At 47.4% G+C, this 16,063-nt stretch overlaps 1 protein-coding gene across 1 annotated transcript in view; it reads right to left on the bottom strand.

Moving 5' to 3' along the window:
• Positions 1-16,063, bottom strand: part of ANKRD13A (ankyrin repeat domain 13A) — a 464,307-nt gene that overhangs the window by 260,328 nt on the left and 187,916 nt on the right. Inside the window, exon 9 of the mRNA XM_086943131.1 lies at positions 14,647-14,708. Within this exon, the coding sequence (XP_086799257.1) occupies positions 14,647-14,708 (62 nt within the window). The remainder of the gene's footprint in view (positions 1-14,646; positions 14,709-16,063) is intronic.

Below are 16,063 nucleotides of genomic sequence, written 5' to 3'. Positions count from 1 at the left end.
AAACCCTCCTGAGCTGCGCAGTGCAGACGGGCTGTCACCTAAGCCCACCCCCAGAGTTGACATCGCCCGCCTGGTGGCATAACCCCTGGTGGTGACGGCGCCCAACACAGATAGGAAGCTTCCTCCATTGCTGCTGGTGCTGCCACTGGACTGGTGAAGCGACTTCCCCCCTAGTTCTCAGGAGGAGGTCTTGTACTAGACGGCTGGTGGCTGACAACACACGCCTGCCTCGAGTAATTCTGCAGATGCCTACGGCGCAGCAGCTAGTGATGGGCCGGCTCATGGACAAATTGCAAAACAGGCAGAAGAATGATAGCCCTGGCGCTCTCTCGGGACACCAGAGCGGAAACATGGAGCCCCAGGCGGCGGCTCTTGCGGCCAAGATGGCGGAGGTGGAGCGGATCAGCACCACCCTGGAGCAAATGAAGGTGTCGTTGGAGGCCTGGATCGACAAGGTCATGTCAGACTTCACTCTCCTGCACGCCGACCATCGTAAGTTGGCGGACTCGGTTGCCACCCAGAATCAGACGCTCCAAGAGATCCATCCCGCGGTGCAAAACCACACCATAGCGCTCGAAGACTTGATCGACAGGGTGCATGTGCTTGAGGATCGCATAGAGGATGCGGAAGGGCGCTCCAGGCGCAATAATGTCCGTGTAGTAGGCCTTCCGGAGGGAGAGGAAGGCAAAAACCCGGAGCAGTACATTAAGAACTGGTTGCGTGAGCCCCTGCCCCAGGGGCGCTATCCCCGCATTTTGCGGAGGAACGGTCGCACAGAGTGCCAGCGCAGAGGCCCTGGCCTCGCCCATTCCTCTTCAAAGTACTTAGCTACCGAGACGTGGTGCTCCGTGAAACCAGGAACTTGAGCGACCTCATGGTGGGGAATAGTTGAGTGATGTTCTTCCCGGACTATAAAGCAGCGGTCCAGGGATGAAGGAGCACCTACTTAGCGGTGAAAAGGCAACTGCGGGAGCTAGGGCTAGCGTACTCCCTCCTGTTCCCCTCTCGCCTCTGCATCATCTCAAAGGAGGCTACCCACTTTTTCGATGCCCCATCGGATGTCTGGGACTGGCTGGAGGAGACGGGGCAGTGGTACGGAACAAGGCCCACGAGCACGGAAGACGGCGGCTGGCAGGGGAGGAGGGTGCAGAAACGCAGGCGAAGGGGGGCTCGCCGAGGCACAGGTCTTGGGCCAGTTGCACCCAGCCCAGAGAAGATGAGAATGAAAAGGCAGGAGGCTCTTGAAGCTGTGGCGACCCTCGGTGCAGTGAACAATACTGCCCGGATGGAAGCCCAGGCACACAGCGACCCGGGGACAAGTGGCTCCTCGTCCCCATCCACTGTGTTTTCCGAGGACCTCAACATGCCAGAAGTGACGCCTCAAACGGCTGATCAGCTCATGTGACCGACTGGTGCAGTATGACACCCCCTCAAGGCTTTTGCCGTTAAGTACTCAGTTCTTTACCCCTCTCTGGCAGGCTTGCGTGCACGATTTTGAAATGTGTTATGCGCTATGTGCTGTGGTTGTTATCTGATGTAGTGCTTGTGAACTGCTGTGCCTCGTCTTGCTGGCCAAAGGGGGGGATGCGTTGCGAAGATGCTGCACTCGCGGGCTCCAGTGGTTATGGTCCACACCGAATCTGCATGATAGTCCAGCCTGTGCTCCACTACACAGCTCTGGGACACATGGGAGGCTTAAGATGAGGGTGCAATGCAGTTTAGTTACGGACGTTACACGCACTCCACTAGCTCCCACGCTGGACTGACCCTTCAACACTGGTGGTTTATTTTAAGGTTTGGACGCATGCCCCGTTGGGGATTCGCCCCACTTGTTGCACTGTTTATGGTTATTGTTATGTTTCAGATGCGGCACACTGATATCCCCCCCCCCCCGAATGGTGCCTTGGGACCCCTCCCCGGGCAGACCCCCTGCCCGTGCTGGCGACACCAATGTAGTGACTTGGAACATACGTGGTATGCACACACCATCGAAGCGCTACTCTATCTTCACCTACCTGCAGCGGCACACGGTTGGGATTGCCCTCCTGCAGGAGACCCACATGCCCAGGTGGAACTGGATAAACTCCGTAGGCGCTGGAGGGGGCAAGTCTATGGTACAATATTCTCTGCACATGCTTGTGGAACCCTGATCTGGGTACAGGCGGGCGTCCCCTTCATTTGCAAAGAAACAAGGGTGCATCCGGCGGGCAGGTATTACCTAGTGCGGGGGAAGCTGAACGGTCAGGAGGTCCTCATGGGTTCACTTTATGCCCCAAACGCAGACCAACCCTCCTTCCTGGTGCAGCTGACTCCGGTCCTCCATCCGTATGCTGGCCTACCTTGGCTGCTTGGCGGGGATTTCAATATGGTGCTGGACGTACACCTAGACGGGTCCTTTCCCCCTATCCGTGCTGCAGCGGTAGCATCCAATGCGCAAGCGTTCCAGAATTAGCTGTCTCACTGGGAGATACACGACCTATGGCGTATACAGCACCCATCAGATAAGGTTTATTCCTATTATTCAGAAGTCCATGATCTTCATGTCCGGCTAGATAGGATGATGGGCACCCGGTCCCTGCTCCCCCTCATTGCAAAATCTGAATATTTGGGTAGAACACACTCCGATCGTAACCCCCTGTGGCTCCAGGTTAGCTGGGAGGCTGACTGCCCACCTGTACCTATGTGGAGGCTACAGCCTGCTGCGCTGGAGGATGCGGAGTTCCGCACTTCACTGGGCACGGCCATCCTCGCCTACTTCGATGCCAATGAAGGAACTGCGAGCAATAATATGTGGAGTGGAACGCCCATAAGGTGGCTAACCGGGGGGACTGCAATGGGGCCACGTGGAATATACGCAAGGTGCTTTCCTCCTCCTTGGCGCGCCTGGAAGCTGAGCTTCTACAATATGAGCAGGAGGGCGAGGGTGCGGGTGTGCATTTGGGTAGGCTAGGAGACCTTCGTGCCAGACATGTGGTGCTTCTGGAGCGGTTAAGATGTCATAATTATGCAGCGCACACGGCCAGAACCCACGCTGGAGCGGATAGAGCGGGCGGCTATTGGCCTGGCTGGTACAGCGTGAGGAGCGTGGGGCTCAGTTAGGAGCTCTTCGGACGGCACGGAGAGAGACGGTGTACACGAGCGGGAAATTCACTGTGCCTTGACAGACCACTACGCGCAGCTGTACAGGGCTTGGGGCACTGGCCCTAGATATGCTTTGGAGGGCTTCCTGGACTCAGTCCTCTTGCCCGTGGCTTCTGAGGAGCAGGGCGATGCACTCAGTGCACCACTCACCCTGGAACAGGTTGGTGAGGCGATTCGGTCTATGGCGTCAAGAAAGACTCCGGGGCCTGATGGCCTGCCTGCCGAATACTATAAAGCATATCGGGAAGCCCTGGTTCCACTACTTCACAGACTGTACATTACAGCGATAGAGGAAGGTTCGTTTCCCCCCCTCCATGGGGGAGGCGTTCCTGGTGTCCATGCCTAAACCAGACAGGGACCCTACAGCTCTAGGCTCCTACAGGCTGCTGGCGATGCTCAACGTGGTCTATAAAGTCTTCGCTAAGATACTTGCGGAACGGTTGTCCCTCATTTAATACACGCCGACCAGAACTGATTTGGGCCAGCGAGGTCCACGTCCTTGAATCTTAGGAGGGACTTCAGAGTGGCAGCTGAGGCCTCACGGGAGTGGCTTAGGGCAGGGTGCCTGATATTGGACCTGGAGAAGGCGTTTGATAGCCTGGAGTGGGGTTACTTGTCGGCAGTGTTGGCGCGTTATGGGTTTGACATGGGATTCCGGCAAATGGTTGATCTCTTATACAAGAACTCCGTCGTTCGAGTGCGCTTGGGTCCTTAAATCTCCAAAGCAGTGGCAGTGAGTCGGGGAACCCGGCAGGGATGTCCTCTGTCCCCGTTGCTGGCTATCGAGCCCCTGGCTGTGGCCATACGGCAGACTCTTGGGGATGGTATTCCGATGGGAGACGCAGTCCATCAGGTATCACTCTATGTGGACGATCTCTTGGTGTTTGTGAGGGATGTGGAGTGCATACCGGAACAGCTGGCCCCGCTGCTGCTGCATACGTTCGCGGATGTTTGGGGTTTTCGGGTAAATGAGGGCAAATCCTGTCTCTACGCGTTTAGGGAAGAGTCTGCCATCAAGGGATACCATCTTGAGGGCACGCCAGTCCAGTGGAAAACAGACACCTTTCGGTATCTGGGGATCCAGATATACCGTCGCCCGGCTGATCTATTTGACAGGAACCTTGGGAGGGCGGTTGCAGCGCTCAGATCCAGATCCGCTTTTGGACCACGCTCCCACTGACAATCAGGGGCAGGGTGGCTCTTGCTAAAATGGTCATGCTCCCCCGCCTCCTGTTCTACTTCGCCAACCTGCCTCTGTTCATACCGGCTTCCTTCTTCTCCATGCTCAATAAGATACTGTAGGACTTTATCTGGGGAGCCTCTAGGCACAGGCTGGCACTGGCGAAACTATTCTTGCCGACAGACAGGGGGGGGAACTGGCTGCCCCCTGTTTTGAGCACTACTATCTAGCTGCGCAGCTACAGTGGGTCGCCCGCTGGTTGGCGGACGGAGGCAGGAAGGATACTGCCACGGTAGCGCCATCATACTCCCTTGAACGTATTACTAAGCTGTTCCACCCGATAGCAGCGATTGAGCGCCCTGCCCCGCTCATGCTGGCAGTGGCATATAAGTGCTACCGCAGGGCCTTGCACCTCACACTCAGTATGATCCCCTACACGCCGGCTATACCGTTGGGAGGTTCACCGGGCGGCGAGGTGGTGCTCACATCCTCCATGCTCACGGAGTGGCGGGAGGCTGACATCCAGACATTGGGCGATCTCTATAGGGATAGGGTACTAGTGGCGTACGAGACTTTGGTAGCGGAGCAGCGGCTCCCCCTGGGGGGTTTTTAATGCACCGCTCACTGATAGCAAACCTGGCCGCCAGATGGGAAAAGGTCCTTAAAAGTCTGGTGCGCATCCCTAGGAACATGCGATTCCGCCAGATTCAACTCTTCATTATTCACAGAGCCTACCTCACGCCTGAGCTGATCAACATATATTTCTGCCACACTGATGCGTTCTGCCCTAGATGCAAGGAGTTGGGGGCGGGATTCTTGCACGTGCTGTGGAGCTGTCGAGGGATAGGCGTTTACTGGGCTGCAATTAGTGAGCTGTTAAGGAGATGCACAGGCCGCACTATACCCTTTGACTGGCCCGAGTACATTTTACATCATTTTAAGAGACCCCCCTAAGGACAAGGTGACGTCCCACTTCCTGGACCTGGGGCTGGTAGTGGCGAAGCGCCCCCTCACGAGGAGATGAACGGCGCGGGACCCGCCATGCGTGCAGGCGTGGACTTCCTCCTTCCAGGCGTGGGCCATGGCAGAGTGGACGGCCATCCGCAGGGAGGAAACGTTGGGGCTCCGGAAGGAACCCATAGCGGACCGCTGGGAGCTAATGCTTACTACGCTGCTGCAATTAGACGGGGAAGGTGACACGGGTGGCGTGGAGGAATCCAGGGTCATGCATGAGGATGGGAGCATTCCACAGGCTGTTCTCCTGCTGTGATGGTCATTTATGTTTGGTCCCTGTTGTCACCGGACGCAAAGGCAACCGAGCAAATGCAGTTGTGGCCAGGGGAGGGGAGTGGGGGCAGGGGTGGGAGTGGGAGTGGGGGGGATCAGGGGTGGGAGTAGGGGTACAGGGGGGGGCTCGGAGGGGGGTAGGATGAGTGTTGAAGTATGAATGTGGTTTTGCTGCTGCAGGTTTTCCCTTTTTGTTCTCCATCATCTGTTTGTAAGTCCAAACCGGAGGGCCCACCCTGAACTGTCTGGATGGGAGTTAGTCCAGAGTGCTGGTTCTTATGAACAACCCCAGAGCTTGTACCCGGGCAGAAGCATCAGAGTTCCGAAAATTTGGGGCAATTATTGCATGTAGTATTAGTTACACAGTTTGAATGCCGTAAATGTTGCACGCCATGTTGATGTGCTCATATTTATACGCCTGATGCGCCTATGTTACTAGGCTTGATTTGATGATGCTTCTGATGCAATATGTACCCAATAACACCAAAATGGAAATAAAACAGATTTGACAAAAAAATAATTCAGACTGACCACCTGGAGACCAGGCCTGATACAACAAATGGGTTTAATCAGGTAAATGATTGGACCTTTTGTTTTCTCTGAAACGGACATCGAAAGCCTGCAGATTGTACCAGCTAAAGCACGTTGAAAGCCAGATAGCCGCTGGAAGACCTCCCACTGAAGCTGGTGGAATTTGCTGGAAATGCTCAGAACAGGAGACATTTAAATTTGGCGACCAACCAAGGCCTCAAATCAGGCAGATACTTTTTGTCCCTTCACCAGGCTAGGATTTTTACCTTTGAACCAAGGTTTGATTTTTTTTTAATGTAGCTCAAAATCCTACAGCTTGCAACGCCTGAAGCTGTATCTAATAAAGTAATTTAGAAATCAGATACCTACATGATACATAGGAAGGTAAACAGGAAGGCCCGAAACAATGGTTCCTTCTAGTGGATGGCATAATAAGAGCTGCAGTCCACGGGTGACATGTAACTTTCCGTGCAATTGGTGTATTTTTCTGCATCATATACGATGGACTTACTCTAAAGTTAAATACGTCAATTAGGGTAGACAAGTTTATCCTGTATAGGGGCCACAGCACTTGTACTGGGGTCTGGACAGCAGTTCCATAGTGTGAAAAGTTCAAAAACCAGCAATACCAGTAAATCAATCCAACAGGATTTGTAAAGTGCTGCTAATAACTCGCGAGGATATCAGGAGCTGCTGCTGAGAGTGGATCAGTTGAACTTTCAGGTCTTGACTCCCTTCCTGAACTCAGAGAGAGGAAGAGGTCTGGAGGAAATGGGGGAGGCTGGTCCAGGACTTGGCAGCGAGTTGAGCCATAGAGCAAAAAATGGAGGGGATTATTAATACAAATATTCATATTTTTGTTGGGTGCAGAAGATGTTCGTGATGAAGACAATGAATGCCTTTGAAAACCTCTTGGTTACTGGTGACTTCATCCCGGACTAGTCCCAATCTATCTTTACTAGCAACATCAGTTTGTTTATTCATTTACAGAATAGTTTCGGAAAGTACTAAAGATTACCTTTTGGTGCGCCAGAGAGAGGAAAATAATCTTTACTGAGAGAGTGTTAATATTGTAAAATACGATATTAATGCACGTCACGATATATGTACTAACAATAACTAACTCTCATCACAGTTAAAATCACCCAATATGACCTCCCCCTCAACAGAAGTAAATCATCAGGCAGGCCCTGCGACCTAGGCCCAAAGCAACTGATTGATAGCTCACAGGTGGGGTGACTTGTAACCCTAAAACAAACACACGAACAGGAAAACTCAGATCGATCCCACAGATAGGCAGCGACACCACAATGTTCTTAGGAGATTGGCATAATTAAAACACTTTTGGCTGGAGAGACGTGCGCTCCCAAAACACCATAACTTCAGAAACCACACTAAGTTAGGAACACTCAGCCAATCAAAACATAGCATGCACACTGGCCCCGCATTGTGTCCAAGCAAGGTCAAGACCCACATGCACTTCTCATCAAATGACTAGATTTATGGCACTGTGACTAGGCCCAGATTCCTATTCTAAAAACAATGTACAAATTGCTTTATGACACTTTGTGAAATGTATAAAATGACAGCCAAAACCAATGTACTTTCAGACAGTCTTCTGACACCGACTCTGTTGCCTGCTCTTCCAGACACTGTGTTTAATTAAATCAACTGTTTCTGTTTTGCCAAAACGCCTCTTGTCTTACATTTTCTCAAGGTAAATTCATATTCAAGCAACAAGAGATTGAAGTGCAATTAGGCAGGGTAGGTGAAACTGTGTGAGAATTTTCACTTACAAACCCCGAAGGTAATTAGCTGGAGGGGTGGCTGTTTCGTTTAGGACTTCACTGAAGATTCTTACAATGCATATCCAGGTCTAGAAGTAAATAATCTTTTCTTTTGTATTGTAAATCTTCCTCGATAGTCATGCTAGAACAGAACTTAAGAATAGCAACCTATCCAATAGTACCCAATGTGGTGTTGGACAAGAAGGGAAATAAATGTTTTAAAAATGTCCTGTACAGACAGTGCCTAATTGTTTTTAAATACTGAGTGCCAGTGCCCAAAGCTCTGCTTAGAAGCCTGTAGCCAGCACTATTATATTTCAGCATTTGCGAATACCAAGGCTGTGTAGTCTTGAATCCACCCCAGGCCTCTTTAATCCAATGCCATGCCACATTACCTCACTCATGCAGGTTTCTTCTTTCTCTCTTTTTGATGTTTTTTGGTCTTAATCTTCTCCTCCTGTCCCACTTGCATGTTATGTCACTCTAATCATCTCGGAAAATGTCCAATGAGGACAAATAAGTGCCCCAAAAATGAGTACCACTGTCCCCCACCGGCAACTAGCGGCTCCAATTAAGTATTGCTTTAAGGCAAGGAAGTTTCTTAATAAGATTTCTGGGCATTCCTTTTCCAACATTAGGTTCAGTTTGAGTATCTCATTCAGATTATTTATTTTTATTATTTATTTACTGTATAGCGCGAACATGACCCCGAAGGGTATCAGAACGCTTCACATTTTGGAAGGGAAGGTCATAGTAAGGGGAAATGGCAAAGGGAGTAACAGAGAATATCATATTTAGACAGTAATGTCTTCTGAAAGTAAGTACTAATTTCCATGTTGCAGGCTTACAAATGTCATAAACAGGGTAATATGGACACAAGCTGTGGTTGTTGCTTTCCCGTATGTAGAATGGGCCTTGAGTCTTCTAGTGATAGGTCGGCTAAACAGTTGATAAAGAAATTCACGCTACTTTCCATCTGGTAATAGATTGCTTGGAAGTAGCGAGCCTTTGTCTAATGTGACCATAGAAAGGAAGAATGGTTTTGTTTTCCTAATATCCTTGATTTTGACTGAGTAAAACCATAAGACTCTCCTAATGTCTTGTGAGTCCATTGAGCGCAGCTCTGCTGTTCAGGACAAGTCCCTGCATTTTTTTTTTGTGCCATGGTGAAAATGTCTAAGAATGGAGTACCTCATTCCTTAAAATGTCTTCTACAACTTTATCATTCAGTAACTATTTGTGGTTCTCCTTGTGGCACCTGAGGTAATCCGCTTCTTGGTTCTGAATCTCCTGGGCCTTGAATCACAGTCAGAGTGATCCTTCTGGCCAGGGACAAATACCATAGCACTTCTGCTTGCAGAGTTAAATATCTTGACCTTGTTCCTCTTTGTTGGCATAGCACATGGTGGTGGTATTGTCTGTCTAAATCATGATGTCCCTTGTAGCCAGAGTAGGGAGAAAAACCTTGAGTACAAAATGTACAATTTGGAGTTCCAGAAGATTGATGTGATAATTATTCTATCTGTTTATCCAGAATCCTCGTATTGTCAGATGTTTAATATGCATGTGTCTTGTAAAGCGCACTGATGCCCTGAGGCGTCGTGGCGCTGTAGACCGCTGGAGAATCCGTCCTGGCTATCCCTGTGAGATGGTTCCTACTGGGTATCTCCAAGGTAAAACCAGGCATCCCCGGCGAATGTGTGGGGTCGTTGTAGAGATGAGGCAAGCTAATGCCCAGAGTTGCCGATTGTGATCCCTGGTTAGAGTAGGCACCGAGGCGAGAATTATCGAGTCCGCTGACCCTGGTCCACGACCCTGCCGCGTCGGGAATTGAACCCTGGTCCCGGGCCGTTCTCTGCTTCCGGGTCTGCCGCCTCTAACCAGTGAGCCACACCACTCCACATATGGACTCAAAACCCTGATAGCAACACATCTGTGAATATGGCTTGCACTGGAGCCTGTTTATTTAATTAGACTCCTATTAACAGATTTTGACAGTTACACTACTGCGACAGTAAGTCTATTGCCAACATTGTGAGACTAAGGGTATCGTCCCAATCACCTCTTTCTTTAGGCCAGTGGTCTTACAGGCACTGCTAGAGAGGTCACATGAACGCTCATGTGTTTAGAACTATGTATATGCAGGATGCCATAGATCCTAGGAGTGAGGCAACTTTGCGAGTTGTTAGATTGTTGGTAACTCCCAGCTTCATGCATTGTCTTTGAATGGATAATACTTTCTCCTCTGAAGGATACACACTTTTATTGAACCTTTGCCCTTAGTATTACAAGAAATGTTACTGTGTCTGTACCGATTTGTGCATGTTGATTTGATATCATAGCTTGGGCAGTATCCTAGCAGTGTTCTGAACTCTGTGATGCTTTTGGCTCAGAATCCGCTTTTATTAGTCAGTCGTTGAGGTAGGGATAAACAATATCACCTTCTTTGTTAGATGGTGTACAACTACTGCCATGCACTTTGAAAAGGTTTGTGGGTCCTATTTTAGGCCAAAAAGCAGCAATAAGGTAGCATGGTGCATTGACATAGCTCGTCTACCGCTAGAAATCTTAAAAATGTCTTATTATGATGTGCTATAGGAGTTGAAAGTAAGTACAGTGAAGTTCAATGGCACATTGCCAATCGTTTTCCCTTATGTGAGTTTATGCAAAGCCAGCATCCTGCATATCTCTTCGGTGATAAACTTGCGAAGAAAAAACACAGATCTAATATGGGTCAATATTGTTTTGGCTTTTCTTTAGGACTAGAAAAATTACCTGGAGTAAACTCCCTCCATCTGCTGGTCTAATAGAACTATTTCTATTTTTCGCTTTCATAAAAGAAGACCAGTTTCGTCTTTCAGTAGAAACAGCTGATGCTTTGGGAAGGACAGTGGAACTGCCCTGAAATTAAAAAGGTATCCTTGTTGAGTGATGTTCAGTACTCATATGTCAGTGGTAAATAGTTTACACTCTCCCAGGTAAGATACCATGGTACCCTCTACAAGAATTGGTACCTGTAAGGGGTGTTCTTCCAGGTTAGATACCATGGCTCCCCCTACAAAAATGGGTAACTGTAGGGGTGTTAGGTCATTATCATGTGTTTGGAGAGGAATTACTTTTTCCAGACTGTGTGGTCTTTTTGTGGGAGTGATCTTTGATTTCTGATACAGTTTGTGAAATTGCTGCTTATGATATGGTGTCTGGTGTTGTTCAGGCTGATATGACTATCTCAGGGATTGAACCCTCTAATTAAAGTACTGTCTCTCGTTGGGCCTGAACTGTTGTCTAAACTTCTTTTGTTCCTCCAGTGTAACTGCGTTTTGGATTTCCGATTCATTCAAAACAACTTTTCTTCAATATGTTGTCCAAAGATGTTAAACCAGGAAAAAAAAGTACTTCATTATTTTCATCTGTGCATCAGGCGTTAAGGATGACGGGCGTAGCCATGATGTTCTCCTCTAGAAACTTCGATGGCAGCAGCTGGCTGCAGCAAGCTCAGCTGAGTCTCCTGCTGCTCTGCTTAGCTGGTTGGAAACCAGAGATCCTTCCTTTAACATCTCCATAAAATGCTGCAGCCAATGTTTTGGCATGTCTGAGAAAAGATTGAATGTCATCCCATATCAATCTATGATACATGCCCCAGAGTTCTCTAGCACTGGAATGCCAAGTGTGTAGAAGCTGTGCTACACATTTTCCATTCTGTCACATTCAACCTCTTGCTCTCTCTCTTTCTTTTTGGTGGAACAGCTCACTTTGATGAAGATGCATGCGATCGCCTGACTGCAGTAACTATGACTGAATTTGCCATACGATCAGCCCTAAGGAATTCTGTGTTTTGCTGGAAAGGTTTGTATTTATTTAAAAGGTGAAGTGTCACAGCCTTAACTGTCAGTGCTGTTGTAAAGTTCTCTTCTGGAATATTAGGCAGACCAAGGGGGAGACGTAAAATAGGTGTGTGTGCTGCCTTGGCTGTAGGGTCTCCAGTAAAAAGGATATTGCTGGCTGGGGTGTTTCTAGGGAGATATTAAGCTTCGCTGCTCCTCTAGCAAGGGACTGTTAAAACATCATTTACTAGAGAGACTCTGGATGGAGAATCAAGTAGTGATATTGGACTATATGAAGAACGTGATGTGGTTCTATTTTCTTAGTGGAGACATGAACGTCACTTTGGAGGCTTTTCTTGGTGGTGAAACATTCAGAGGTGTTAGAGGTGCTGGACTGGATCCTCAAACAATGTGATCGGTCTCAGCAGATTATATGAAAGTGGAGCAAGAATTGGTATAGTAACCATTCTAGAGCGGCCAAGAGGAGTGATAGCTATTTCTTCTCCTCACCTTTCATTTGGAGAAGGCTGTAAGCATCTGAATAGGCGAAAACCTTTTAAAAGCATGTTGATAAGTAATGCCCAGATTGAACAGATGGAGATAGTAATCGGACATTTGACGTCAAATGGAGATGGTGATAAGGTCATCTGAAACTTCTTTGACATCGATGACGAATGTGTCAACAGTTGAATCATCCGTTCCGCATCAACATTCTATGAATTAAGAGTCTTGTTGATGCACGTCTCTGCCACTTGATCTCTTTTCTTTAGATATCCCTGTGTAGGAATCTTTTTCAGAAAGTGGCAAACTTAGGGCTTGACTCAAAGTGTGACCGACTGGTAACACCATCACAAATATGACTGGTCTCCCATCATCATATTACAAGTGCATTATATCCCATGGCAATTGTAACAAGGTGGATGGGATATTAATCATATCTGTGATGGAGAACCTAGCTGCCAAACTCTAAATCCGGCACTTAAAGAGGCCAACCTGCAGGATGATGTTTCTACCACTTTCTTCTTATTTATCTCTTCTTCTGCCCTCAAGTTCTACATCATCTTCCTGATCCTGGTGCCTTCCCCTCTCCTCGAGTGTTCTCTTAAGACCTTTTTCTTTTAAATAAATGCCACATTCTTTGACTGAATGAGAGGCAGGGAAGTTGGCAACACAGTCCATCTTCCACATGAATGGCACTTGGAGAACAGCATACTGGCTAAAAATAACAGTATGAGATGTGAAAAAAATGTCCTCAAAAGATGATATTATAAACGTTGAGCGAAAGAGAGAAATAGTTTCCGGACAGGAAAAATTACGATTTTCAGAGGTGCAAATCCTCACAGGTGTTCAGAGATCCTTCTGTAACAAACCAGTAAAATTATCTGGCTCTGAGAGGCAACTGCCAGTACAAAGCATTGTGATGAAGGAAGGCTCTTAGGTTCTTAAAGGGAAATGTATTTTCTGCTCTATTGCTAAGAAAAGCCTACCAGGCTCCATTTTTATCTTCATGTACACTATGTTTTAACGTTTTTGCACATCAGTTGTAAATAGACAATCTGAAGCAATATTTTGAGCATTCAATAGAAAAATGACACCTCTAATAAACTTCCACTATATACAACTATACATAAATACACAAATTAAGACATTTTGTGATGTTATTTCCATGAAAGAAAAACTATGTAGAAAGGTATTCAGGGGTCAACGCATACAGTTGGGAATTATTCAAGTGACCATCAGTGAAGATCCTATATTGAAAACCTCCAACTCAAAAAGTGGAACGTATGGTCCAAGTATGAAGTAACGTTGTTGAGTCTGGTGAGCTGTTATACAAGTGCGAATGGTTTTGTATGTCACATCATCACTGTGCCACAGGCCATTCATAGATGATCAAAAGAAGACATGAGGAATGCCACAAAATATGTGGCATACAATTGAGTCAAATTACCTCAGGTGGATGTTTTGCTGTGGTTGCTGTGAACTGCCTTGCTGCAAATGCCCACTCAGTGTTTGATCCTTTACAGTACAGTGTTATGGTTGACAGTGTTACAGGCACAGGGAAAAAAGGCAGCCTTGCTGCCCTTAATCAGGCTCAAACGGTGGTAATTTCCTCATGTCAGCCAGGAGGTTTACATTCCCTCTAGCTGCAAAGAATACAGACATACGGTCTTGTCTCATGAGCTATTGATGTGGTCTTGCCCCCATCCCTTTCCATCATCCTGTTGGGAAGCTGAAGGTTAGTTATGGTCCAATAACCACGATATTTAGATCAGCGTTTGTTTTTTAAAGGGAGGGGCAATGATGGTATGTTTCAAAGACAGTGAAAAGCTGAACTGATCACCTTTGAAGCATAAGAAGCCCCTTTAACCAGCATGAACAGTATTCAATCAGCAGATGTTAGAGCACAGCCAGGAAACAGTGGATCTGTTTGGACAGTCTTATAACGAGCCAAACAAAATAAAGCAGACATCCTTCCTCATCGCTCCCACAATATAGGATGCATTGCTGAAGAGGTCTGTTGTGCCTGTCCCACTTTGCCATTTTCAAAGATCTTAAAAACTCCTTCTTTCTTCTCCAACCAATGTCTGTACAATCTCTCCTTTCCCAAGTCACTCCCATGCTAAACTCTCTTTGACCAGTTTATTCTTCTGTTCCTGCATGTTAACAGTTGTAATACAGTAATGCAAATCACTGCTTCTGTTTGTGAGGATGGTGCTTTATGAATACACATAAAAATAAATAAAAAGCGAACTGATTGTGGTTGTTAGGGTAAAGAGCAACAATTTTCCTACCCACCAAACTACACAAAAACGTCACTGACAAACGCAATATTTCTTAATTTATAAACACAGCATGTAAAATGTAAAAAGCAATAACATAGTGAGTTTTCACTCACCACCTGGGCACCAAACTGATGTTCCACAGTTCCCAGTAAGGATTCTAAAACGTTTCGGTCAGCTGAAAGATGAGAGAAAGAAATTTTAATTCTAGTATGCTGGGGATAAAGCTTTGATTCTTTAGTTTAGATGCAGTTATCTTGTATGATGATTCTATCACTGTCTTCAATAATAAACATATTATACGGGAATTCCACATATAACAAATGAATTAAGAAAGCAGCATTATTTTGCAGTGCAAGGCACTGGTCTGTTAGCTCTAAAGTGGACAAAATAGCTGAGCTGTGGTAGGGAACAACAAGCTTCACAAAAACATGAACTTGCTGGAATCTTCTTAGCTGTGTACACCAAATGTTAGAAATAGGGATCTCTAGCTGGCAAGGTTTTGCACCTCTGTCAAGTAAGGACCCTTTTTCCTAGTCAGGATAAGGGAGTTACACTCCTAAATAACTCCTGCCCACCCCCCTTTGGTAGCTTGGCATGAGCAGTCAGGCTTATTTCAGAGGCAGTGTGCAAAGCATTTGCACATAACCAACAGTAATACAGTGAAAACACTATAAACGGACACTACACCAGTTTCAGAAAAAATCCAATATTGTATATACTTAAAACAAGACCAAAACGATAAAAATCCACAATTCAGTACTTAAAAATGTATACTTTGCAAGAATACTTGAAAAACACAGTACGTATGAGTAGGTAGCTCTGTCCGGGGATACCGCGATGCTGATTACAACAGAATCTAAAGTTCCAGCCGACGGCGTATGTACGGGTTGGCGAATGCGTGGCCAACTCGGTAACAGTACCTTTCTCGGTGCTGCAGGCACATTGGTGCATGCCGGTCGTGGCAACAGTCGCGGTTGCGTAGCAAAATGGAAGCGGTGTTGGGTGCGGTGTCCTCTCAATGCGGTGCAGGCAGCGGCTCGGTGACGATCGTCCAGACGGCTTCGGTGAGACCAAGGCAGGGCTCGACAAATCCTCTCGCCCACTCGCATTTGCGAGGGAGAATTGATGAGGAAGAGCTTTCTGGCGAGTAGGAAGACAAACTAAGTTTTGTCCCCTGACTTTGAAAAAGGAGCAAAAGTGACCAGATAACCCGATTTAAAGGCATTTTTATTGCTCACAAAGGGAATGAGCAATAAAGATGCCTTTAAATCTTGTTATCTTGTCACCTTTGGTCCGTTTTCAGAGATGGAGGTCAAGTAGCTTGCAGTTAGGTCGAGGGGATTTTCCAAGGTACTAGACCTGCAGGACTAGTACAATTTTTTTGGATTTTTCGAGCTCTGCAAGGCTTATGGTACAGGGCGAGGCGATGCTCCATGCGGTGCTGGCAGGATGCAGTGCAAGCAACAGAGCTGGTTAGCGGGAGATGGCATTGGTCGGCCCAGACTGATGTGTGGGACGAGGTGGTGAGTC

This window comes from Lissotriton vulgaris, chromosome 11 (genome assembly GCF_964263255.1).
Source record: "Lissotriton vulgaris chromosome 11, aLisVul1.2, whole genome shotgun sequence".
In the NCBI taxonomy this organism is placed as follows: Eukaryota; Metazoa; Chordata; class Amphibia; order Caudata; family Salamandridae; genus Lissotriton; species Lissotriton vulgaris.
This window is presented reverse-complemented; position numbering and strand designations above follow the sequence as displayed.